The sequence below is a fragment of the Ceratina calcarata genome, unplaced genomic scaffold, assembly GCF_001652005.2.
Source record: "Ceratina calcarata isolate Rehan_Ccalc_2016 unplaced genomic scaffold, ASM165200v1 scaffold25, whole genome shotgun sequence".
In the NCBI taxonomy this organism is placed as follows: domain Eukaryota; kingdom Metazoa; phylum Arthropoda; class Insecta; order Hymenoptera; family Apidae; genus Ceratina; species Ceratina calcarata.
This window is the reverse complement of record NW_017147017.1, coordinates 1,895,464-1,920,429: the sequence shown is the minus strand read 5'-3', so window position 1 is coordinate 1,920,429 and position 24,966 is coordinate 1,895,464. Positions and strand designations below refer to the sequence as shown.

The following is a 24,966-nucleotide window of genomic DNA, read 5'->3' as shown; positions in this document are numbered from 1 at the left end:
TACACGCGTCCCTACACGTACTTGACGAATCCACGTTACGTACGCGATCCCGCATCGGTGTGACGAAGCACGCTTTCCTCATTACTCCGTCCCTCTCCCTTTCGCGCTTCTCTTTCGATTCGCTCGCTGTCCCTTCTGTTCTTTGTCCACGCTGTGCCCACTTTCTTTCTCTCCGCTTCTGTTTTTCGCTCGACTGCTTTCTCGCGTTCCCGTTTTCGACGAGCAACGACCTATCGACGAAACGCCTTCCTCAAGGAACGACATCCATTTTCCCTGGCACGGCGACGTCGGGCCGCGTCACCACGCTGAAATTCTACCACCGTAAGTGCACGCGACCGGGCTAGCTAGACAGATTCTGTCCGCACCGTACGGACTGAAATATCGAAGAACGTAAAGATCGCGGAATACGAAGCTAAAACCGTTCGTTCGGTCGAATCAAGAACAATTGAGGCTTGAGACCCGACAGTTATATCGTTTCTTTCGACGAAAAACGATGCCCGAAAGAACTCGAACTGATTAGTCGTTCGGGCGATAAAAGATGAGCAGGAAGATAGGATGAAAATACGCGAACGATGGGCGACTCAACCGATTTGAATTTACCGAATAGAAAATAATATCCTCGAATAGATTTGGCAACGCACCGGCGCGCGTTGCATCTCGTTTCGTCCGCTCAGTGATTCGCTCGTACCTTGGGCCAGACGCGGTCTGATCGTTCGTACCAATACGACTTGTCGGCGCAGTTTTACTTTAGAATTTTTAAATGTTTGGACGCAGGAGTACGCAACAGGGCAGAGTCGCTCGATTTTTAATAGTTCAAAAGCATCTAAACGTTTATCGATTACGAGAAAGGAGGAATCCAATAGAGATACAGATATATGTATCTATAATTAACGTTATCGGGATACGATTTTCCATTTAAATTGTTCGAGCATTGAAAAAGTAGTCGATTAGGTACGCGTAACTCGCAGCGTCGATAAGTGAAACGAGAATATCTTCGCGATCGAAGGATTTCGAATCGAGAAGCGGGCAAAAGATTGGGAAGCGAAGTAGAAGTAGATCGGACCGGTACCTAAATAAAGTAAGCGCATCGTGGGAGGCAACGTTAGCGAGAACGACTAAACGCCCTCCGTGTTATCGTTCGAGATTTGGTAGGTAAAACCGTACCGACGTACCTCATAATCTCATTTTCCTTCTCCTCCTCCTGCTTCTGCCTTATTATAACCTCCTCGATGGTGCTCCTCTCCTCGGGGGTGAGGTGCGACATATCAGGTACAGCCGCCATCACGGACGTAAGATAGGAACGTGCACGGGAATATCTAATCGCGAGGAGTATAGGAGGACGCGCGGGCCGGCGCAGCAGCAGCACCGTCGACGTCGCCGATACGGTGATACCGTGGCGATGATCGTACGCCAGGCGAGAACGCTCGTTTCTACCGTTCCTACGGATATGGGATAACGACCTTTCCTTTCTACGACTACGGGAAAGCTGTGACGTACGGAGGGAGTCATCCGACACCTGGTAATCGGCGCACCTCGTCGCGGCAGTACGCGCGATTCCACGAGAAGCGCGTATTCCGTGTCCGCGTTTTCGTTCCTTTCGAGCCGACGACTGGAGATCGTTGCCTCTTTTTTTCTCGTTCTTCCTCCTCCTCTTCCTCCTCCTCTCCTCGTTTCTCTCTTCGTTGTCGACGTCGATACGCGTCGGAGAACGCGGGATAGCGATTCGCGACGATCGGCGCGCTGCCTGGAAGCCCGTCGACGACGACGACGAGCACCGCGTTCGCCCGATGTTTCACTGGACGACAAGAGGCTGAAGCCGCACGACGCCCCTCGATCTCGCTGCCTCTCATGCGACGAGCATCGTCGAGACGACTCGTCGGGACATCGGGCATAGATCCGTGATCCTCGTCTTCGTCGGCGCCGTCCGCGTCGTCGTTGTCTCTCGTCGTACGATTACCAGCGACCGCATCCGTATGACAAGTCATGTTTCACAGTCTGCGTGGAGGTTCTCGCATTCTTTCTTCCGTTCTCGGTCCTAGCCCGTGCGCTGTGCTCCGAGTCGGCATCAGACGATCGGCGAGCGGCTTCGTTTCGTTCCCCAAGCCGAGGTCGGGTGTTGCTGCCGAACCGACCTCTTTTTCCTCCTCCAGCCTTTCCTCCCCTTCCCTCTCCTTTTCTCCTCCTCGATATGGCGGCTGTGAGGTTAAAATGCGCGCACCCCTCTTCGATCTCTTATCCGACCTGTTTTTCTTCTCTTCTCCACTCTTCACCTTCTTTCTCTTCCTATTATCTGTTTCCCGTTATCCTCCCTTTTAACCGATCGATTTGTCGCTTACGTACTCCGTTTCCTCCACGTTTTTACGAGATCAGCGTGTCGAAGTTCGTCGACGCAGCCGAGTTCAGGAGTACATCGATTGAAAACGAAAACAGGTCACGGGTGCCGTTGGTGCACTCGTTCCTAGCGTACGACGCGCTAAGCTCGGGTTCTTGAACTTAACGGGAGAACGATACGCGTGATTCCGTACGCGCAACCAGGCCGGAGGAAATCGGTGAGTCGGGCGAACTTTTCAGCGATCGTTGCGATGAAATACGATCGCGTTCTAACGTCGCACGCACCAGCTGAAAACGCCACAATGGCTACGTATTCATCCGTGCAACGTTTTCAGAATTTCATCGATCGACGAACGGAAACGGGTCACTGAATCCGTCTCGGGATCTCTTCCTTTCACTCCGTTCACACGAAAAGTGGACACACTTCCCTACACTGTTTCTCTTTTCTCACGGATCGCGAACCGACAGTCGCGTTCAGTTTGGTCCATTCCGAACGGGTGGTCGGCGATAATTCAAAGGCATAAAACGGACGATTTAAATGCAGTTGATAGACGACTCCTTCGAAAGAGAGATGAAAGCGCCATACGCGTACGCCGGAACGTCCAGCGTAATTTCTAAGGCCTATACGCTCGTTCCAAGCGACGTTCGAAGCCACCGATCATAATTATTTTCCTCTTTGCTAGTTTTGAACGATTCACGTGGCGATCGGGACGACGACGACGGCGACGGTGACGGCGGCGACGACGACGACGATGGCGCTCTACGACGTCTCTGCAGCGACCGCGACACCCACACGATCAATCGTTCTAGACCGGGTCGTTCCACACCCACGAGCCACGAGAACCGTTTTCTCTCAGCTGACCGGCCGTGCCCGACGCTTTCGAGTCGCGACCGCTTTTCTTGACCGATTACCACCACCCTCCAGCTTACCGTATGGCAGCTGTTATCTCGTTCGCGAATCCCGAAAAAAGAAGGTACGCGGACGTTTCCGTTTCGCCTTTCGTGTTTTCTCGCGTTTCCTCTCCTTCTCTCCTCCTCTTCCTTCGGTTGAAACGATCGCTATACGATTTTATCGAAACCGATTAACTCCACACTTGGCCCCGACGAGAGTTTCGCAGAGGCTCGCACCAGTTTCGTACGCGCGGAAGCAAAAGTGTTTGATCGGTAGCGATGATTATCGCATCGCACTTCCGTATTTTAACGTTTAATTCGTCGGTAAAACTCGATGTTAGAACGCGACACGAATGAGCTTATTCCACACCCCTATCGCGCTTATGTTCGCCAACGTTCCACGATTGGTACTACTCTCGCTGACGCTGACTGCTCGCTAGATCTCTCCTTCTCACCTTCTTCGCCCTCTCTCTCCCTCGTACGAAAACCTCACCCCTCGCTCTTTCGTCCCCCCCGCTGTCACCGATCGCCTACAACTTTCTCCCTCTACCTCTACCCCTATCGGTCTCTTCCGTCTCGCTCGTTCGTTAGCCACCCTCGAACTCCATCTCTCTCGGCGGCTGGCTCGCCGCGCACTCCACCACCTGCAGCAACCTCCACCTCTGTCTCTCTCTGTTCCTCGCTTCCCGAGCAGCCCGCTCTCCTTGTAACGGGCTGAAACGAGAAAACCGATCGGCCCGCGAAGGGGCCTAATTTCCGGCCGCGAATCGACTTCCCGTTAGGCCGCTACGAGCCACGGTCCTCGGTTCTGAATGCCAATTGAAAACACGCGTTATCGTCGTTGAAAAAAACGCAGAAAGCGAATCGAGCCGAATCGCGGATTCCACCGCGGAGGAACCCTCTTCCCTTCGATTTCGTGCTCGTGGTCGGCCGGTCGCTCGTACTCGACGACCGCAGTTGCGCGAACTGTTCTCACCCCCTCCTCCGGCTACCGTGTTTGTCCGTCCGAGATCACCGCCACCCAGCCACCAAGGTTTCCGCTTCCTTTCTTTCTTTCTTTCTTGCGTACCTAAGCCTCCCCGCCGATTCGCGCGAGCCCAACCATTTACACAGCGATTTTATACCCATCCGTGCTTTCCACAACGACGATGATCCATGAGCCACCTTCCTTTTTCCTCGCTGTTCTTAATGCACGGCCGTGATTCACCGTTCCCGAAACGGTGGAAAAGGTGATCGGTGAAAAACGTCTATTCATGCGGTCTTAATAAATAATGGGATGCGGCGTACGTCCGAACCAATAAGGGCCACAAGCCGTACTTACGTCATGGAAAACCTGGTATTGATCTCACCCCAGGCCAATGGGGTTTACCGCCGCAACGGTACCACTTTTCCTGTTCTGGCGGTGAATTCGAACGCGATCGAATGTATCACGGCCGGGCGTCTGTAGCCCGAGAGACTACGAGTTTTCGAACTCTCCGAATTCCATAAATTACTCGCGATTAGTCAGGTTCAGAACTATCTTGAATTTATTCATGGTACGAGAGTATGAAGTGAAGTCGAAACTGGAGAAGTTCTCCAAGTCTTATATCGATCGAAGCTCGGAATAATAAATAAAATTGGAATTCCGTTAAACGTTTACGAGTTACCTACGCTTTCGGCTTACATTGGAAACCGAGATGTACGAATGTACTTATACGTATCAATGTATTCGCTACCCACGAACTGTCTGACTTGTAATATTCTCATACTACTGGCTATTGTCTAAACTTGAACCCTTGTTGGCTCTTTGCTAATAACAGCACTCTTAAATCATCAGTGCGCCGCGCGATATTGATTTCAATCTTCAATTTGGAATTATTCTTTCGTACAAGAAATATTTCAAGCCTCGCCCTCTTTCTCTTTCTCTTTCTCTTTCTCTCTCATTCTCTCTCCCTCGCTCTTCCAGGCTGATGCTTACGGCACAGCCCGCGTATCGAATGTCGATCGATTAAGAGCAAACATTAAAATCAGCTGTCAACGCAACGACCGTCGCCGATTAATTTAGAACGATACTCAGAATGTTAAAAAGCTGTTTCGTATATTTGTTTTTACAGAGTTCAACGTTCGAGTTTAGTGGAGTCTGGAGCGAAGCCAGGACCGCCGAATGTTTCGCCGTTGCGGCTAAACTGGAAATACATTGGATGTGCAACGTGCATCAATTTCTGGGTGTAATAATCGTATAAATAATTGGTATATTTTTATTTTCTTACACGATCGCGATAGTAAATTTGATCCATCGCGTAGGATTCAATATAAAATAGACCAATTACAAAATTGTTCTCGCGTGTATGAATAATGACAATGTCGTATCACACAGAAACATACACACACATACACACACACACACACACACGCACACATTCGCACACGCCTTCCTTATTAATAAGTGCAACGTCCGCGTTCCAAACGATATTGAGAATTGTACGGATCCGCGACACGCGACACGCTGATTAATAAATATTTATTCTTTTACGAGTATTATGAGAGCAGAACTTAATATTTGTTATATGAGTTAGTTGAAACTAAAAATAAGTATACGTAGACTGCGCGTACTTTATCGGTAGGCGTTTGGCACATGAAATGGCGGGTTACGATTAAACTAAAAGCGCGAAATATCGATTAAAATCCAATCGCGAAAATAAAAATCTAAGCAATAACTAGATTAAAATTACCGTGGACGCATTATTTTAATCGATGTTCTGTCGGACAGAACGTATTTCGTTCATCTTCCGCTCGGTCGACAGATCGTTAACGAATAAATGATAAATAATTAAGTGCGCATCGTGACATTTAATTACCTCCTACTTGATTATAATTATTTACATTATCTTGATATAAACATAATATAATGCGATCCGTCGCGGCATTATATTCTCTGTGTTGAATGTACATTTCTTTCGATCGACGCATACATCGCAAGTATGTATCTAGATGTACCGATAAAAAAAGTTAGAAAACAGTGAGGACAATATAATATTCTACAACGTTTGTTTCACGCAATGGCATCGGCTATTAGTTATACATAACGTGTAGCTCGTAGGAAATTCAGTCAAAGTGCTATCAAAATCATTTAAAAATGGTATCGAGTGATATTTTCTAAATATATACATTTTTCCGTTAAATAACCGTTTTCATATAAATTTAAAACATTTTTGCTTATCGTGAGGAATTCTTGTTTTGAACAATATCGAGTCAGCTCGATATTGCGTACTTAGAAGAGGCATGTATCCGAAAACCTGCAATTGATATAATTAAGATCGCTGTACTCACGAACCGGTTGTGCGATAAATAACTATAGAATAGCTATAGAATTGAAAAGTGAGAAACGTGAAAGTTACTTGCCTGAGCAAAGAAATTGATGCATTTGTGCCTTTCTTGAAAGTGAGTATCGTCTTCCGAGAGCGACACCGGACAACCAGGGCATCTGAACGTCCAACGGGATGTGACCTGAACAAATGCGATTGCGAGACATTGAATCGAACGGCAATCACCGAGGAACGAGGATCACGTGGTATGTATTCAATATAATGCGCGTTATAGTTACCTTGACGGGTGGTTTTCTCGTGAGATGAGATATCAAGAAGTTCATCGCGATATCCTCGCAATTCATATATTCGTCGACTTTATCTCGTATGGCTTGGGGTAGCCAATGCGTGTAAAGATACGTATAATGTTTATGTATGAACGCGGCACCGGTCAGCACCATTGATAATTCGCACGAATAATTCGAATTGTAGTTCCAAGCGTTATGATAATTCTGGTCCCACGCGTGAAATCGACCAGGAAATCCAACGACGCGATCTCGGTGTTCTCTCCATACGCGGAATCCAAACATAATTTCGTCGTGTCGTAAGTGGGCGTCGTCATCGACCGAAAGAACGGCTTCCGTCTCGATTGCATCGAACGGCAGGAATCTATTGTTCAGACTGTTCCTCGGTGCCTTAATCACCTGTGCAAACAATCGTTCGTTCGTCTTCGAATCGATTCGAGTACAATTCGCATAAGTTCCCAAGATTTTCGAGACAACTCACATGAATCGGAACACCGATGTCAGGCCATTTCAAGTCTTCCATAGGCGGTTTCGGGCTGTTCCATACAACTAGGACTTTGTTCAAATACGGCAGTCCGTACAATCGTGCCAAAGAATTTACAAGGACTTGTTCTCGTTCGTACGTTAGCATTACGATTGTAAACTGTTCTCTCGGATAATTTCCGCCCAAAGCTTCGCTGAATTCTTTGCCAGCACCTCCAGCACCTTTACCGATTGGCCTGAATCCCACTTCGGAACCTATACGATGTGCATTATGCGACGCGTTGAGCACAAAATATTCAATTAGATAATGAAGAGACTTATAGAAAAATCGAGTTGTTCATTATTTACCGAGGAACTTTGCATCGCTCGGAAGCATGGTATCGAATGGCAATTGCGGATATAAATAGAACGGATCGAGCCAATCGTTCCAGATCTCGTGTCCTTGGAGCAACATCGTTGTATAATTTCTCTTAAAGGCTGGAGACGAATAAGGTGGTTCCAAAGGTCCTAAACTTTCCTCCGCTTCCGGTTCTGCGATAATACTATCGGACTTCAAAGGCTGGGCGAACAAAAATTACGTTACGTATCCGGAACACAGTATCGTACAATATAATAGGCAGTAGCGTTTACCACAAAACTTTCGTTAAAGACGCTTGGACTGGCAGTTTGAGGTGCGGGCAAGGGCGGAATACCGAGTCGATCTCTGATCACAGCTACGATGGTGTCCACTGCACCTTGGGCAGTGCTCAAATAACGTTCCCATATTATTCTGCCCTGTCTACGCATACTTAATAGATCGTTGTCGGGAACAGCGCGCAGCAGGAAATGCATTTCCGTCACTCTGGCCTAAAATCAAATAAAAGGGCATGCGCGTTACGCGTTGAAAGGGACGATCAAAAGCGATGATCTTCACCTTTGGCAAAAAGATTGCTGCCCGACGCCAACTGATCACTTCACTGTAGCTCAATAAAATTTGATCACCGCCTAGGAAGACCGGGATCGATCCTGAACGCAGCGCCTCATACAATCTAGCCTGGATGGACGAAGTAGTTACGAACGAAGCGTTGCTAGGAGCTAAGATCAAAGCGAACGTAGACTCCTTGAGTATAGCTTTCCTCGAGGAATCGGTTCCACATAGAGACCAATCGAGTTCTACTAGATTTTTCTCCTCGGACGCCGGTATACATTCGAACTGAATGAAAAATTTATCGAGCGTCACTCCCGTGCTCATGTCTTTAAGGTGTTGGATGATAAAAGCATCCAAGTTATTCTCGTCGACCGACAACTTTTCCATATCGATATCGGCGTCGTCGATTTGTTGCGTGACGGCAGTGGTGGCCCTCGAAGATCTCATCTCGCCTTGAAAAGATAGTAGGTACTTTCTTCTCGCGGGCAACATGTGTGCACACTCTTGCCACACGTCGCCACCGGGAGGTCCCAAGATCGGTGGAACGACCAGGTCGAAACCATCGCGAAATTGATTTCTATGGAACGTAGATTGCACTATTATAGCTCTTCCGGTGTCTGTGCTGCTGTAAATGTCTCCAGATTCTGCGGACAAGTCTCGGCGCGCCAAGTTTAACAAAATATGATTTCGACCATCTCCACCCCAATAAGGGAGTGCGTGTAACTTTTTCACGTCTATAGGCTTGCGATGTCTCTTGTCTAATTTCGGTTGCGTAGAAAGAGCTTCTCCTATTAGCACTATGTATATACAAGCTTCGGTCGCGTTTGCAGTGAGGTGCGGATTGTATCCTGTAAACAAGAAAACGGATCCGTTCGTAGAACATTACTTATGCACACGCGCGAATACAATCAAAACCACGTGCTACGTAAAATAGCAGTACATACCTAGCGTTTGTTTAATAGTGGTCTTTAAAAACCCGTCAACATCCCAACCCAGATTTACTACTGAATATCGATCAGGGTCGTACAAGTATATCGGAAAACCACTAGTTAACGCGCATCTGCTATGATCGAAACAGTTATACATTCTGCATGAGTGAGGTACGGTAGTCGGCAGTATCTCGGGAATCGAATCCATCAATATCCGTCTGGGTGGTGCCAATTCCGGTGTGTTCCTTTCCACCGCTTCTCTCTGCGCTACTTGGGCCTGCTCTACGCTTATTTTCAACCTGTCCAGATCTGTTTGTTGGTGGAGCAGTTCTTGCTTCAGTTCATCAATTTTTTGAGTCAAACTACTAACTTCCACCTGTAGCCTCTGTCTTTTTGCGCTCAAATCCCTAAGCTCATTATTTACAGAAACTTTAATACGTAACATCTCCTCTATTCTCATCTTCAATTGAGAAGCCTTCAACGGGGTAAAATTTTCGAAAGCTTCCAGTGTGGAAAATGTACGATAAATATCTTTATCTGGTAAATCGGATTCTACCTGGAAACACAAAAATGTGAAGCTTTCAACTGCTACGAAACAGATCAATCGAAAGTATATTCGCAATGTTTCTAAGTAAATGATGAAGTGGTGAACAGTACCTTTGATAAATAATAGTGAGTAAACAACGGCACGATAAATAAAACTGCCGTTGTTAACATTATGATCCTAGATAATTTGATATGTGTTATCCAATGACCAATTTCTCTTCCACTTCCATGTTGATGGTAAAGTGGAAGAAATTCGAATATACTTCCACCCATCGTGTTATAAATTGTCATTTACATTCGGATTGATGAACTTGCTTTGCGATTGTTCCACAAATTCCTGATAAAGTACAAAGAAATTCAGGCATATACATATTCCCTGTTTCGAAAATGACAATTTTTATTCTATACGAGACGGTAACATTTCTCTATAATAACAGAGTATTACCATGCTAATATTCATTACCAAAATCATGTTGATCTTAGAATACTGGTTCACATTGATGTATCGTGTGATCGGTAACATCGAATGGAAATATGTGCTTCCCGTGAATTTTTTTACGAATGCAGCAGTCACACATTTCATTATGGTTGAATCATCGGTGCATATCATTACAAAAGTACTTTGCAAAGATGATTTATATCCGATACGTGTATATTCTTACAAAATCGTCGATCATTTTATCTGTTACAATTGAAATACAGAAAAGGGTCCTAAAAACTGCACAAACACAATCTCCATTTAAAAATCCACGCTGACTCAATAATATGGAGAAAACAGTCTCAGCATCAATCAGCATTAATAGCTGTTTATTTATTTCCGCTCTTTGACGTATTACTTACATGTGCGTATGTGCATCAATGTGGGTATCGCATACGATCACGTACGATACTGTACGATACTGTACGACACCATAGACTTTGTTTTTATAGATGGGATATGTCTATCCTCTTCAAGGATCATTTTCAATGCAGCTTCCTTTAGCCCCCTCTATCTACGCCCGCGTTGTAAGATTTGAATTTTGATTACAGTGCCGCACATTGAGGAGCAGTGAAACTTGTATGCCTGCTTCCCCCTTCCGTATTTGGAAGTCAGTACCCCCTCGCCTATAAATCCACTTCATGCATCGTCCTTCAGGTCCATGCACACGTATATGTACTACAGTTTTGTTAGTGGTATTTGCATTTCTCAGGACAAGGTAGTGACTACTGACTGTTCACCGAACATGCGCATGTTCATGTCAAGTGTAGTGCAAAGGAAATAATATTTTGGCTTTCGGGGGCCTAAAATTAGCTAAAATGGTGAGCTGTTAACGAATATTTCGATCACGATGATTCGACGTTTTCCGTGATCTGATCTTATTTAAAAGGAAAATCATAATAGTCGCTTGCGCGCGTGTTCGTGAAAATATGCATTAAAAAACGTTAAAATAAGCTTGTCGCGAGTGAACGTTAACGTTCCCTCTTATATCGAATATATATCAATTTCGTGGCATACAATTTGTGGATATCAACATCGGGAATAATCAAGTTCTTATCAAACGTCTATAACTTCGTTGAGGGTTTAAGGTTTTGAGATCTCACAGAATCCTTGAATGAAATGGTGATGTATGGATGGCTTAGTAATAACAATAGCTATTGTAGACGCGCTCTAAACTTTGTTTATTTATAATTTTCGTAATAATAAGCGAAACTGAAGGCACTGTAGATAACGTACACGTATCCTTGCTCGATAACCAAGTAGTGATTTAAATGCAACTTTATTATTATAACGATCAGTAAAAAGTGCAACTTTTATAAGTATTAAAAACGTTCTATTCCATTATCGTTGCAGCATAAGTTAAAGTTCTCGCAAAGAGATAAAGTGAGGAAATTTATTACGTTTACACATACTGGGGAACAAACAGCTATATATTGTTTAGCTCAAAATGACTGGAAGTTAGATTTGGCTAGTGATAATTATTTTCAAAATCCTGAGGCATATTGTAAAGAACCCAAAAATACGGTGGACAAAAAGAAGCTGGAAATACTATTTAGCAGATATCAAGGTAATCGATCATATAGAAGATACAATGTATACATAACGTTTATAAATGCTTGTAATGCTTATATAATTAATAATTGGCAATTAAAATAGATCCAAATGAACCAGACAAGATTACGGCAGATGGGATAATGAAATTTCTGGATGATTTGGACTTAAGCCCTGAGAGCAAATTAGTATTGATCATCGCGTGGAAATTTCGGGCAGAAACACAATGTGAATTCACTAAAGATGAATTTATGAATGGAATGACAGACCTGGGGTAAATCAAATACTTTGTCTGTAATTGTACTATTCGTAAACGTCGAACGTAATAGTATGATTATTTTAGCGTGGACAGTATAGACAAATTAAAGGCACGTTTAAGTGGTTTAGAGAATGAGTTAAGGGATTCCCAAAAATTCAAGGACTTTTATCAGTTCACGTTCAACTATGCAAAGAATCCAGGTCAAAAGGGATTGGATCTCGATATGGCAATCGCATACTGGAACATTGTGTTAGATGATAAATTTAAGTTCCTGCCTCTGTGGTGCCAGTTCTTACAGGTAGGATATGTACAGATGCTTACTTGTTTCTTATGCATATACGCGATGTAAACATCGAGCCCAGAATGTTCATGGCAATGAACGCTTGTATACGTGTAGAGGAGAGTCGTGATACAACATAGTTAACGCTGTTTTTTAGGAGCACCATAAGAGGTCGATTCCAAAAGATACGTGGAATTTATTGTTAGATTTCGCGCTCATGATCGACCCTGATATGAGTAATTACGATGAAGAGGGAGCCTGGCCTGTACTGATAGATGATTTTGTAGAATGGGCACAGCCTCGTATTCGTCAGTCCCTCTAACATCCTTTTGTTACATCTTTAACGTCACATGAAAAAGAAGCTTTATTTATTCAACTATGAAATCGTATATTCTTCTAGCGATATTCGATCATATTTTTCTGATAGAGTGCGACATCATTTTACTTTCTGTACAAAGTATAAATGTACGTTAATACGAAGCAAGAGTATTATAATTATTAGGATCAATCGATGATGTATAATAAATTTGTAATCTAAACAAATTGAATATAAAAAAGGAATTTTGCATAAAAGTAGGAATCGATCCTCTGTCGTTCGTTCGAGAAGCTATATTACGTAACTATTCACGTTTTACGTAAACATTATATTATTATGTCTGTTTGTATAAAGTAATATGATGGGTGCCCGATTTGTTAAAAAGAAAACGAAAGAAACGGAACAATGACGGTAAGAAATGTTGCTCAAATATCGACGGTGTTTACACAGTAAATTACTTAAGAAGTCGCTGACCGCACTTCTTTACGCTAATTTGGCTTGGAAGGAAAGAGGGAAGGGGAAATCTTAAGAAACGTTTGTTTATCACAAGTTCTTGTAGATAGTGATTTATAGAAATTACGTTGTTAGAAATTGTTGTCGAATAAAATTTACGAGTTCCGCAGTATACTTGTAATATACGCATATATATGGTACGCACGAAAAACGAAATGGGAAAGAGAAATCTGTACCTATTGACCTATTTCGCTTATAGCGATGCATCGTATCGGCACCATATACTTATTTTTTCTATCAGCCAATTGTTTTGAATCATGGTGTGATGAAAGAGATTTATCCTTGTTTTAACTTCTATTCCTGAGATACGATCTATGTTGAAGAAGGCAAACTAAACATTTTTTACGCGTTCGAATAATCGATTTCGCCATTTGACTATTACTACTTAAAAGGAAGGAAGTAGCTCGCGTGAAATAATTAACAAGCTGACAAATAAAACGTATTCGACTTTTTAATTTTTGTTGTACTGCACAGTGTTTCCATTATCAATATAACATTCTACATTTAATGTTTTCATTGTAATTTTCACAGTGCACAACGTATCATTAACGCTTTTATAGTTTCATACGTAACAAACAATACGGAAGTGTTTCAAAATTGCTAACCATGTTGATTTAAATGTGATGCGGAGAGATTAATGAGATGTAATGTAAAGAAATATATATGCATCTATAAAAATATATTTATCTGCAATTCTCTGCGGTTAATAGATAACTAATCAAACTATTGTATTCGTTTAAGTATGTCGATATCGAAAGGTGCAAAGTAGAGAATTAGCAATATAAGAAGTATGTCGTCCAGAAACGTTAGATTATATTTTGTAAAAGATTCGGAATAGATAAACGAAACAAGAAAGATTCTGATACCCGCATTCATTGTAATAAGAGAAGTCCAGTAGAATGTTCTCAATGATCAATGTGTTTGCGCAATGCGGAAGAAAAATGTATGAAGTAGCGTATCTTTCGTTTAATTTATGATGAAAAAGAATATAATTCTTGTAATTAAGCTGCGTTACTTCTTAATAATTTGACCATTGCGTAAACACCATTAAAAAAAAAATTGTAACAGTTCTAAGACACTGTACATAATGTAAATAAATCTGTCATCTCGATCTACACGGGAAATGTATGTAATTATTATGCCAAGACGATCACTTTCAAACAAAAAGTTTTCGACTCTATAATAGTGAAATAAATGTTCAACTTAGGTGTGTAAGATTTTACCATTTTTTTTTTTTTTTCAATGTATTTATGCAGTCCTCAAAATATGTACATATGCTCGTATAATAAATGAAGAATCATCCTTTCTGTTTATTATCATGACGATGTTTGCAACGATTACTGCAGTTGCATAGAGAATTACAGCCAGGATACGAAGAGTCATGTGGATATAAAAAAGCTAGCTCGTACTGATTCGCTTCTGTATTGTAACATTTATTCAATATATCCTGTGTGTACCAATTGCATAAATGTTCCAGTTTGTCCATAGTTGTCTACATCATTTTTTTTTACTGTTAATTTGACACGCACATTATCAGTTACGAGTCTACGTGTAAAATCGTCTTTCTCTTTGTACCGCGTGTGCATACGATTACATACATATAAATTCCTACCTGTGCAATAACTAGTCCGCGATTTGGATTTGCAGCTGTACCGTGACTATGAGAATCGAAAAAAGTTACCTAAAAACGAATGGTTTCTATAACGGAATAAATTATGCGGAATAGTTTTCTTTATAAAGCTTACCAAGTACGTAATTTCTTGAAATATGAATAGCACTGTGCGTCCACAAGTGATAAGTAGCATAAACAAATTGCTAGATCTTGGTGCCGAGTACCATTCGCGTAAAAAATCACCCATATGCCTAAACAGACCGTGTTCAATTCTTTCGAAAAATACTTGGAACTTCTATAATAGATGAAACTTTCTGTATCGCCGAGAGTCACGGCGCCGTGCCGTTGAGGAATTAAAATTGAATAGCCCAATTTATACCCATTCTCTAAGCAGGCTTAGACTGCTGCCTCCAAATTTTAATGCCTCCTCCGTGCTTAGGTATGGATGAGAAACTAAACCATTTTTTATAATCCACGCGTGGATAGCGTTACCCTCTATCATAGCATCGGCTATGATACCAATGATCTCCGGAGGAGATTTCTCAACATCGCGTAATAACAATCCTTTTTGAGCTATTCCTCGTGCGACAAGAAGGCAAATAAGGGTACATGCCTTGCTGACTGAAGTGGAAGGGAAAATTATACGTACATCGCTAACCGTAATTAAAACTACACGCAGTTAAGTTTAAATGTAACGTAGTCGTAATTTAATTTTACCTTTCTGCCCGGGAGGAAATCGACTTTGCGAAAATTCTTGGTTGTACCAAATTACCAATAGGACATTATTATTCTCAAGATGATTTTTCGTGTACCAAAATGGGCGAGGGTTGATTAACGGCAATAAGGACATAACTCTATGCAACTTTTAGAAAAGGTTTTTATTTATCACTTGTGAATTTTATGTGCGAAAACATTTTTTTTTACATGTTATTGACTCGGTGTGACGTCGGGCACCGACGTTAGCGTAATAATAAAGCGTAGAAACAATAAATACTCGGTAGTTGGTAAAACTTGCATTCACCACCCGATACTGCCTCGCACCCATAGCTCAGCGTACTTGGAAGAATTTCTGAAATCCTCTTTTCAACCATTGCAAACTTTAAATTAAATATATTTTATATGCCAACGATTTGATTAATTCAAATTCATCTTCCATTTGCAAACGAGCTTCGATGAGACGTATTTTTTATGGATCCTTCATTCGGTGCGTTTCACTCCATTTATACCACCAATAAATAAAATTCGCATTGATGGTCTCCGGTATTTCCCGTATGTATGAACCTATAGACGGCATTACTATGAGCCAAACAAGTTATCAATTGTATTTTACTTTGCATATTATATTCATGATGCTTTGCTATTGTATTTAAAATAAATTGCAAAGAATTGTAAAGCCGAGAGCGACGTAATCTGAAATTTCCGCGCGGCATCCCATAAGTGCAATCGCCCCGCGGTTCACCAAGGCCGCAAGATCCACCACTTACTCGCCAAGGCCGCTAAGCTAGTGTGATCATTGAGCTATATGAATGTGATACCGTCTACACTCTATATATATTCTAAATATGCTAGTATTGGTAGAACTAAATTGGTTCTTGTCTCTGCTACGGTGGAACCAAATAAGGTAGATCTCTACTAAATAGGTTGAATATACATTCTGCAATTCTACGCTTGATTAGTGTCGACGCCTACAGTAGAAGTCATCAATGAAACGTATCTACATTTTAATTTTGATTCAATTCGGAATTCTGGTAAATCAATTTATTTTTTAAATAAAATAAATTCAAGTAGAAAAATCCGATATATGTTGTAACGGAACTTTTGTAGGATATATTATATCCGTATGTATAAAAGAAATTTATCATCTCAGAAAATTGATATTTGTAAAATCTATTTGCATAAAGTAATTGGAAATTAAAGTAAATTAACTTGATTTAGATATTTCTTGAATCTAGTGTAAGAAATTTGAAATTGAGAAAATAGTAATCAATATTCATTCATATCGACGACCTTAACGAGTCAATAAATAATTTAAATTATGATGCAGAAATGTTTCCACTAGCCACCGTGGAAAAATGATGAATTTATAAATGATCATGATTTGCAATTATCCAGAATGTCAGTAATTTTGCACGCTTAGGCTTGACGACAATTCAGTGTCAGATATAAAATTCCCAATGGACCGAAGAAATTGGATGCTAAATTATTTAGAGAACATTATTGAATTCTCACGTTACAGTCCGGTGCATTTGTACAGTTATAACGTATATTTCAATGTCAAACAAAGTGCAAACTTATATCATCGATAAATACTAACGTCTTTCCTGGTGTTCCATCCGAAGTTCAAAACCTCGAGCACCTTTATTCAAAACAAGTTACTAAATATTCGACGTGTGTCTCACGTTATTTGCATGTTGATTTTCATTTTAATTCGAGAGAACGGACCGTGCGACACATCCACTCTTTCCTTCCTCTTTTACCTAAAGTGAAGAGAAAGGAAAGGCGGATAAAATATTTCGAATCGTTAAACGAATTCATTAAAAGTCGTTCTACAAGCGTATGAATTTCTCATTTTGGACCTTATCGAGTGAATGCATTTCTGCATTTTAGCAAATAGCAATTCACTTTTATAAGGCCTTTCGTCATACTTCTTTAAGTGATAATTCTTATCGACTTACGCTGTATGTTTTTATTTTTATGGCATGCGTGCAACGATGAAACGCGACGATGATACGGTATGAGGTACGAGGACACGATACGACTGGATACGCGTCTTTTGAAATGTTTCAAAGTTCAGTGCGCCAGGTGTCGCCGAGCCTTGGCGGTGGCGGTGGCGTGGAAGGAAGGCGGCGGGCGTGATACGGGATACGACTCGTCGGCGTCGGGCCAAGCCAGGCGTCACGGCGTCAGTTCAGTTATCCAGCAGCTTGCTGCGAGAGCGTTTTGTCGAGCGCCGTGCGTAGGCGTCGATGCTCCTACCACTCAGTCCGTACCGTTTCGTTCTCGCGACACGAACGCGAGAATTGGCGCGTCTCGAATTTCGAAATTTGAACAGCCGCGGTACGCCTGTGTGGTACGTGCACGAGACGAGGGAGGCCGGGAACACCGGAGAACCAGCCAGCGAGGAATTTCGCGTTGATCGTGAAAGTCGATCCGGTCCGAACGACGCGACGACGCGGAATCCGGACGAGCAGCTTCTTCGTCGGAACTTTCATCGTTTTCGTCTCCTTCAACGGTGAGCAAACCTCCTTTGTTTATTCCTGCCCCGAGTTCAACGCGCTTCCACGACTTTTCTCGCCGACTTGCACTTTTTTAAACCCCCTCGCCGAATCTCGAATCGAATCACGTCGAGATCTTTCCGAATCGAAACTGTACCGTTATCAAATATACCTACTTGTACGTTTTTCATCTTTAATTCTGGAATTCCTGAGAATTCCAATGATACCAATGATAATGATTCCAATGATGATGATACTATTTCACGTTCCAAAGTAAAAGAATAAGGAACGAGTACCGATGAGTGCTATTCAGTTTCATTTACGTCACGTTTACATTTATTTTTACGTCGTTACGTTTACGAGGATTAATTATTTTGCGAGTCTATTAAATCTCGTTCAATTCATCGTTTCTTCCCTAATCGAAATTCGATAAGAGTGCAAATGCAAAATGATCGAAGTCGCTCTTCACGATTCTGTTCTACTAAACGTGCATGAACGAGAGACTGGAAATTCTTTTATCAGTCGGATATATCTCGCCAATTAATATTTGAATCGTAACGATCGCGATAATTACGATGCAAGATGACCGTGAGTCGTACTGTTACAAAAACGTGTTCTTAAAACACGACACGCTTGGTTTGCGCTTTAGCAGAGGCACACGTGGTTCAAAGTCGCATCGCGTGGAGTGTTGAGAGTAGCGCTATCTCCAGGAAGCTCTAAGTTTATTTTATTTCCCCTCCCCCGCTGTTACGCATTCCACGCTTTTATTTGCTTCCTGCTAATCTTTACCGTTGTGTCGGCACTTTTCGACCGCGGACTCTTGCATTCGAAGAAAACAGACATTTGTATTTATAGAGAAATTCAATGAGACACACGGATTGCAAGTAATGCATAAAATTAGACGAACGTCAAAAGCTGAGTGTACATAGCGACGCTTGAACGAGCAAAGAAATTTCTATATACAAACGGCGTTTTTCTAATGAATACGTAAAATTCTTTAAACGCGTTTTTCATTGGTCGACTCTTTTTCCCTGTATGATAGATCGGTGAGTCGTGTCGCACGTTAAGATAAATGTTGATCGACCTATTTTTAGATCCGTTGAAACTCGTATCACAATCAGACATTTGCAGTTCTGTGTTGTATAATTAGACTATAAATTTATGTGCGTATGAACTCCATATGTCGAAGGTATCGTAAGGAAACAGTTATGTCATTGATATTAAACGTTATTTCGTTTCTTCGCACTTTTGTCGAATTTCTTGACGAACTTTTAATTCCTATCGATAAGGTACACGGTTCGTAAAATATCAGTGAAACGCACGGTAATAATAACTTAATCGATGGTGTAGGTACGATGAAAAAAAACTGCGATCGACGATTATCCGGCGAAGCGATGAAAAATCTGCAGAGAGGAAAAATAGAGGCAAAAAAGGGGAAACAAAAAAAGGCGTAGTCATCGCACGATGAAGCGCGGCGTCGGCAGCGTCGAGGAAGAGTATACGTGCACCATTGTTACAAGTGCAAGGTTACATGCAACGTGCATTGTGTATCTGGACGATTATTTCCCCACTGCGGACGATCGTCGATTCGCTGTTTGCACAATACGAACGGTTCTTTCCGAGCTGCCGCTCTTTCAGTTTCATACTTGAAATCATTCGAGGAACAAACTTTGTCGCGTGATACGAACACATTCCAACGCGTACGTTTACATGTGTCTTTGGTTTAACACATTTGCATGGTTAGCACAATTTTTCTAGTCATTCCCAAACTAATTGAATAGAATAGTGTAGAACAGCTATACGTGTTTGTATCGGTTAGACACGTTATTGACTGACCGCGGATTTACGCTCGAACGGCTGAATTTTCCATTCGAATAACAGAACTTTTGATCGACTTATAAAAGCTTTTTTAACGGACCAGAACCTCTTAGCGATGTGGCGTTAAAATGAAAATATCAATCTACTTTAACGATCGTCAAGCTCATAAATTCGTTTAAGCAAGAGATTATTTACTTTTCGGTATTAATATTTAACGAAAACACGAGGTGTATCGAAGTCGAATCAATTAATTCTGCGACGTGTGAATAATGAAAGAATAGTGAAATATACATGTTTCACGTGAGACTGAATCAATTTACTAGGCGTTCTCCTTCGAAAGTAATCGAAAAATTCTCTGAAGCGCGGCTCGACGCAGCATGATTTCAACAGAACATTTATCGTCAAGTCAATTGCCCATGTAATTAGTTTACAGATAACAATAACGCTTAAGCTCGCGAATAGATTCGCGTCAACGGAGTGTTCGTTGTCACGCAAATGACGATTCTAAGCCGGTGTGGAAATGAACGAAAGCGCGGAAAATAATGTTGCATAACTATAAATAATTCGAAGAAAACTCGCGATTCTAGATTAGTTTATTAACTCATTTATTGAAATTCTTTCTATTTAGTGAATTTTCTTATAAAGTGATCGAATAAGAATCGTCATCTGAAACAATACGATATTTGCGTTGCTGAAATGCAAGAATATGATAATAAGAAATAAGAAATTCATATGAACCATTTTCTGAATCATGAATTATTTTATATGATTATTCTCAGCTAATCGATCTGTATACGCGATACCTACACGGTAATTCGACCCGGTCTTCGTACGAAAACGTTAGGAAGCTAGATTTCTTTCAGCCGAGGACGCGCGCCAACGATGTCTCTTTCATCGAGTTAACACGTGAAATTTAACGTCTGCGGTTAAATTAGGTATGGCGTGACATTATTATTTGTCGAATCATCGAGGCAGCGGCATGAAACGAACGTCGGAAACGAAAGTCGGACGATTTGATTTACGATGCCACCGTGAAATTTCTAATACGTACCACGTACGTGCTATGTTTATTAAACCTGACGAATGCCTGACTGTAGATAGTAACGCGCATTTGGTAAAAAGAAGACTTCAGTACTCTGTCCGTTTGGTTTGAGAAACTCTCATCACAGGAATAATAGTAACTGAATTCATCCATCGTATTATATTAATTATATCGACGAACCGTTCGATCATGTTCATAAATAATTTCAATCGACTATTCGTTACTAATGAAAGATCAGGCTAATTCGCGATCAAATTGAGATTAATAGAGTGCAAATACTTATTAAAATATTGTACAATTGCTTCGATACGTGTAAGATTCAAAAAGTAAAAGGTGACAGATGTAACGTGTCATTCTTTACACAAGAGTATCGGATCGGATAAAATTTGCTGATCGATAGTATGTGGTTAATTAAAAGCCACTGACGTATCAATAACATTTTTAGCTTCTAGCCGTATTACCATAGGTAATCGATCGATAACACCTACGCGTATCTATTCAAAGTAAAAAATCCTCTTCCAGCGATCCTCGATTCGAGAAAAATAGAGTACACGTGTGAGAAAATGTGATATAAGCTACAACCATTGGGAGGTGTAAATATTTTCATTAAAAATTATTCAGTAATTCATTCGTTTAAACATGGATTTTATATAATAAAGAATGTATTTATCTTCTTACGTAAGCCAGCATGTGTTCTTTTTAAATGGAAAAGACTGCCAGTGCTTGTCATGTTAGACGACCCATTAGTAAAATTATATGGCGTTTGTTATCTCTAATATTTAACCATATGTTGGCCGCGAGAAATTTTCCTGTTCACGTTAATTCAGGCAATACCGTAAGGCATTAGAAACCCGGCGCGCGTAGCAACGAGCTCCGAAAACACTCGTGGCGTAGGTGAGTCAACGAGTGCAGCGAACTCGTCGGCGAAAGCACTTTAGATAATACCGAATAGAACGCATATCGTTATCGCGACGCGTCCCAACCTTATCGAATGGATTCAGGCCAGAAGTTTCAACCGCGTTTTTCTTTTTACTGGACTGAAAAACATTGGCCGAAGCCCACATCCGGTTTTTTTTCGCGCGCCGGAAACGCGCGGTTTGTCTCCGTCAGACCGTCAGGAAGCTCGGTATAAGTGAATGCATCGATTGTGCTTGCATTCATTTCGATCAGACATTTCGATGCGTATCCACTTGTATTGTACCTCGTATTACCGTTGCCTATCATTACGAAAGAGCAACCTCTGCATCGTCGCACATAATTATTAATGATAGCGATAATTCTTGTTCCCTTTGTGTCGTACGTCTTACAATACGTTATAAGATTTGTGAACGGTGGGCATGCAACGGTGTTACGATACGAGGGTACGATAAAAACAGATGCGCCTTTAGATAGTTACTAGTTTCCTTGATAAAATTGGTGAGGTGTACCTTCCTCGGTGGATCATCGGTGAGTCACGTTTTTACATTAATTATCGTGTTTCCTGTCATACCCGGTCGTGACGGAAGATTGCCTTTGAATCTTCCACGGTTTCCATATACCGTTCGAGCAAGGACAGCTCCTAATTACATATTAATCAAGCTCAATTTTTTTGGATCCTTATAATTATTCGGAAATGACGCCATTCACGTATACATATTCATCTTCTTATTGTACGAAATCTCTTGTCGAGCTTCTGACGTTACCGGACTTTCCTTATACGTCTTTATCGATTAAATCGAAGAAGAAAGATCGCAATTAAAATAATCGACAGAATTAAAGAGATTCTAGTATGTCTCGTTTATCTGTCAGTCACTCAGGAAATATTTTCAGGAAAAATCGTCGGTCTACATTGTTCGGAAATTTTTTAAAAGCGCTTGTCCATGTATGTTAACGTGTAATCTTGTTATTAAATTAGTTTTTAACATTCAATAATGAAAATCGTGCTCTCGATTGTTTCTCAAAATCATTATTTCAATACAATTGCCGTTTCCTCCTAAAGTTTTCCTTGTCCTCCATTGTGTTCTTTGCAAATTACGATCGCCTATTATGTCCTGCAAATTACATTTGCAGAATAATGATTGACGAGCACTCGGTCCAACGCGAGGCTACGCAGTATCGATCGATTACTTTCGACGCATTCGAATGCTTCAATTTTTTATGTACCCACCCTTGTAATCAATGGTCTTAAGTCTTAAGTAACTTTTTATAAAAATTGTTGTACAATTTTATGTAGGGTCATGTCAATGCATTAAGTGTAACTATAAAATGTGAGCCAACGCTCTTGCAATTTAAATGTAAAGTGTCTGAAGATACTTTAAGTCCCATATCAAAGTTGACATAGTTAAGACCTTCGCGGTCCAGAATATTGCTAACCGAGGCTACCGGGTCTAACTCGAGTTCTTTAGAAAATCGTCCTCGATACGACTTTCCGCGAGCATTTCAAACTTAGCTTCATCGGGAAATGAAAGATAGCGTATCGTCGCTAAATCTAATTTAACATGTCTCATCAGTATCACCTCTCATCCTGTGAAATTAGTTCGGAACCGACGTAATTGTATCTTTCTAAATACGAGGTCGATCGTAAATGTGTTAAATTAAATAACAATATGGGTGTTGGAAGAATTTATGCTAAATTGACACGCGGGCAACGGTAACGAAATTCCACAGGGTAGATCGGTTAATCGGCCAAGTACACGATGAACGTTTGTGTATTTTTGCACACGGTTTCATCGTTTAAAAGCTGCTTAAGTGACGTAAGAATCTCGATTGAGAGATGAAAGTAAAGTGAGAGAAGAAATCGAGGGCGAATTAGCCGAAGAGCTAACGACAATATTGGCAAACGATGAGTCATTGAGTCATATCAACCTTTCTCCAATTCTCATTTATATTTTTCCTTCTTTCGTCCCGTTGTCTTTTACTTTGCCCTTCCTCCGTTGATGAAGTATGCTACATCGACAGACCCACCCTCTGTGAGATCGATTCTGTGTATATAAAAGATAATGCTCAATCCATTTGCCTTATCTGGACAAATATCAGAGTTGCACTTCAACTATTTATGATATTTTTAGATTAGTAATTACTAGACTGTAAAATAAACTTGAGCTTAACCACCGACGAGATTGTACTTATGATCGCTTTATCAATTCTCGTGTTTTGCACTCGACTGCCATTCCAGTCGCCCTTCTAAAATAATATCGATGATCGCTATGGTAATTCGGCTTTAAGAGGGGACGATCTCAAGTTCCCACCCCCAGGATTAGACACGAACAGAAATAAAAATGCCAACATCTTTTTCAACTCGTTTATTAATCAGAATTTAGTCATTCTTACAATACATTGCTAGATTTCCTACTATAGTGAACTGTTATCGTAACTTGTAACTTCCATATAAGTGTATAAAGTCGTAATAGCCAGGAAGTTTCAAATAAACGAAGTTACAAAAGAAATTCTGCTGAAAACAAGTTATTGTAGGAATAGTGACTCATTTTATTCTTACGTGCGGAAACAACTCGAACAGTATCTTATCTATGCTTACTATAAAATTCGATTGGCTGTTAGTTGCGGATTATGGTTAGAGATTCAGGAATTATCGATCGTAATGAAGAATAAGTGCTGCGGTTTCTCGATTTACACGCTCGTTAACTCAATCGAATCTTCCAACGAAAAGCACGTGTCGCGATAATTGCACAGTACGATTAATTAATCGACGTTGCGAAAGCCTGTAGTGAAATGAAATTGTGGAAACCATTAGAAATAAAATGTTGAACTTAAGTTAAAATTTCACGAGATCATTCGGTTAGAATTATTCACTGGTGGTTACTTCGAACTTTCATCTAACGCCAAAAGATGCAACTCTGAATCGAATTGAACGAGAATGAAAAACGATAGTAAACACGCTAAGAGGCAATTTGTCGTACGTCATCGTCGAATGAAAAGAGTCGGAACTCCTTGAAGAGTCCTTAGAAGTGGAAAATGCAGAAAAACGCATTGGTAGTATCGATTACACGACGTATCTTACATTCCAAAATTAAAGATCTATCGGTGTTTCATCGTAAAATTTCTTCCTATATCCCGACTGTTTATTTAATATGTTGCTAATTAATTTACAAGCGATACCAGTTAGCATTGCATAGATATTTCTGTTATGATATTAACAAAATTCCAACCAATACTAATTTATTTAACAGATTGCAGGTAGGAAATAAGTTTCATAACTCAGCCCACGTT

The 24,966-nt window shown here is 41.1% G+C and overlaps 4 protein-coding genes across 12 annotated transcripts in view; 1 reads left to right on the top strand and 3 right to left on the bottom strand.

The window, feature by feature from the left end:
• Positions 1–3,725, bottom strand: part of Rim (Rab3 interacting molecule) — a 50,277-nt gene extending 46,552 nt beyond the window's left edge. Inside the window, exon 1 of one of the 4 annotated variants that reach the window (XM_026811828.1) lies at positions 1,173–3,725. In XM_026811828.1, the coding sequence (XP_026667629.1) occupies positions 1,173–1,282 (110 nt within the window). In that variant the 5' untranslated portion in view covers positions 1,283–3,725. The remainder of the gene's footprint in view (positions 1–1,172) is intronic. The other 3 variants (XM_026811829.1, XM_026811830.1, XM_026811837.1) reach the window with 3 other exon arrangements.
• Positions 3,726–5,445: 1,720 nt separating this feature from the next.
• botv (tripeptidyl-peptidase 2) lies at positions 5,446–10,579 on the bottom strand. 5 transcript variants are annotated; one of them, XM_026811838.1, is made up of 11 exons: positions 10,517–10,579; positions 10,140–10,394; positions 9,788–10,013; positions 9,146–9,686; positions 8,208–9,049; positions 7,925–8,140; positions 7,643–7,853; positions 7,293–7,549; positions 6,806–7,210; positions 6,604–6,708; positions 5,446–6,497 (listed from the first exon to the last, which is right to left on the bottom strand). In XM_026811838.1, the coding sequence occupies exons 3-11, from the start codon at positions 9,965–9,967 to the stop codon at positions 6,393–6,395; spliced, it is 2,862 nt and encodes a 953-aa protein (XP_026667639.1). In that variant the 5' UTR covers positions 9,968–10,013; positions 10,140–10,394; positions 10,517–10,579; the 3' UTR covers positions 5,446–6,392. The 5 variants fall into 5 exon arrangements, with proteins under 5 accessions (XP_026667639.1, XP_017876503.1, XP_017876502.1 ...); XM_018021014.2 differs by having other exon boundaries at positions 9,788–10,052; positions 10,122–10,573; XM_018021013.2 differs by having other exon boundaries at positions 10,122–10,573.
• A 260-nt stretch (positions 10,580–10,839) lies between these two features.
• SCCRO (defective in cullin neddylation 1 domain containing SCCRO) lies at positions 10,840–14,288 on the top strand. 2 transcript variants are annotated; one of them, XM_018021219.2, is made up of 5 exons: positions 10,840–10,975; positions 11,508–11,721; positions 11,811–11,979; positions 12,049–12,262; positions 12,402–14,288. In XM_018021219.2, exons 1-5 carry the CDS (start codon positions 10,973–10,975, stop codon positions 12,564–12,566), a joined length of 765 nt encoding a protein of 254 aa, XP_017876708.1. In that variant the 5' UTR covers positions 10,840–10,972; the 3' UTR covers positions 12,567–14,288. The 2 variants fall into 2 exon arrangements, with proteins under 2 accessions (XP_017876708.1, XP_017876707.1); XM_018021218.2 differs by lacking the exon at positions 10,840–10,975 and adding an exon at positions 10,982–11,276 and having other exon boundaries at positions 12,402–12,566.
• An 82-nt stretch (positions 14,289–14,370) lies between these two features.
• Positions 14,371–15,535, bottom strand: LOC108622993 (uncharacterized). The gene is given in 4 exon segments (XM_026811844.1): positions 14,371–14,565; positions 14,686–14,754; positions 14,819–14,980; positions 15,065–15,535. Coding segments are annotated over 4 exon segments (897 nt in total).
• Between the last annotated feature and the right edge of the window lie 9,431 nt (positions 15,536–24,966).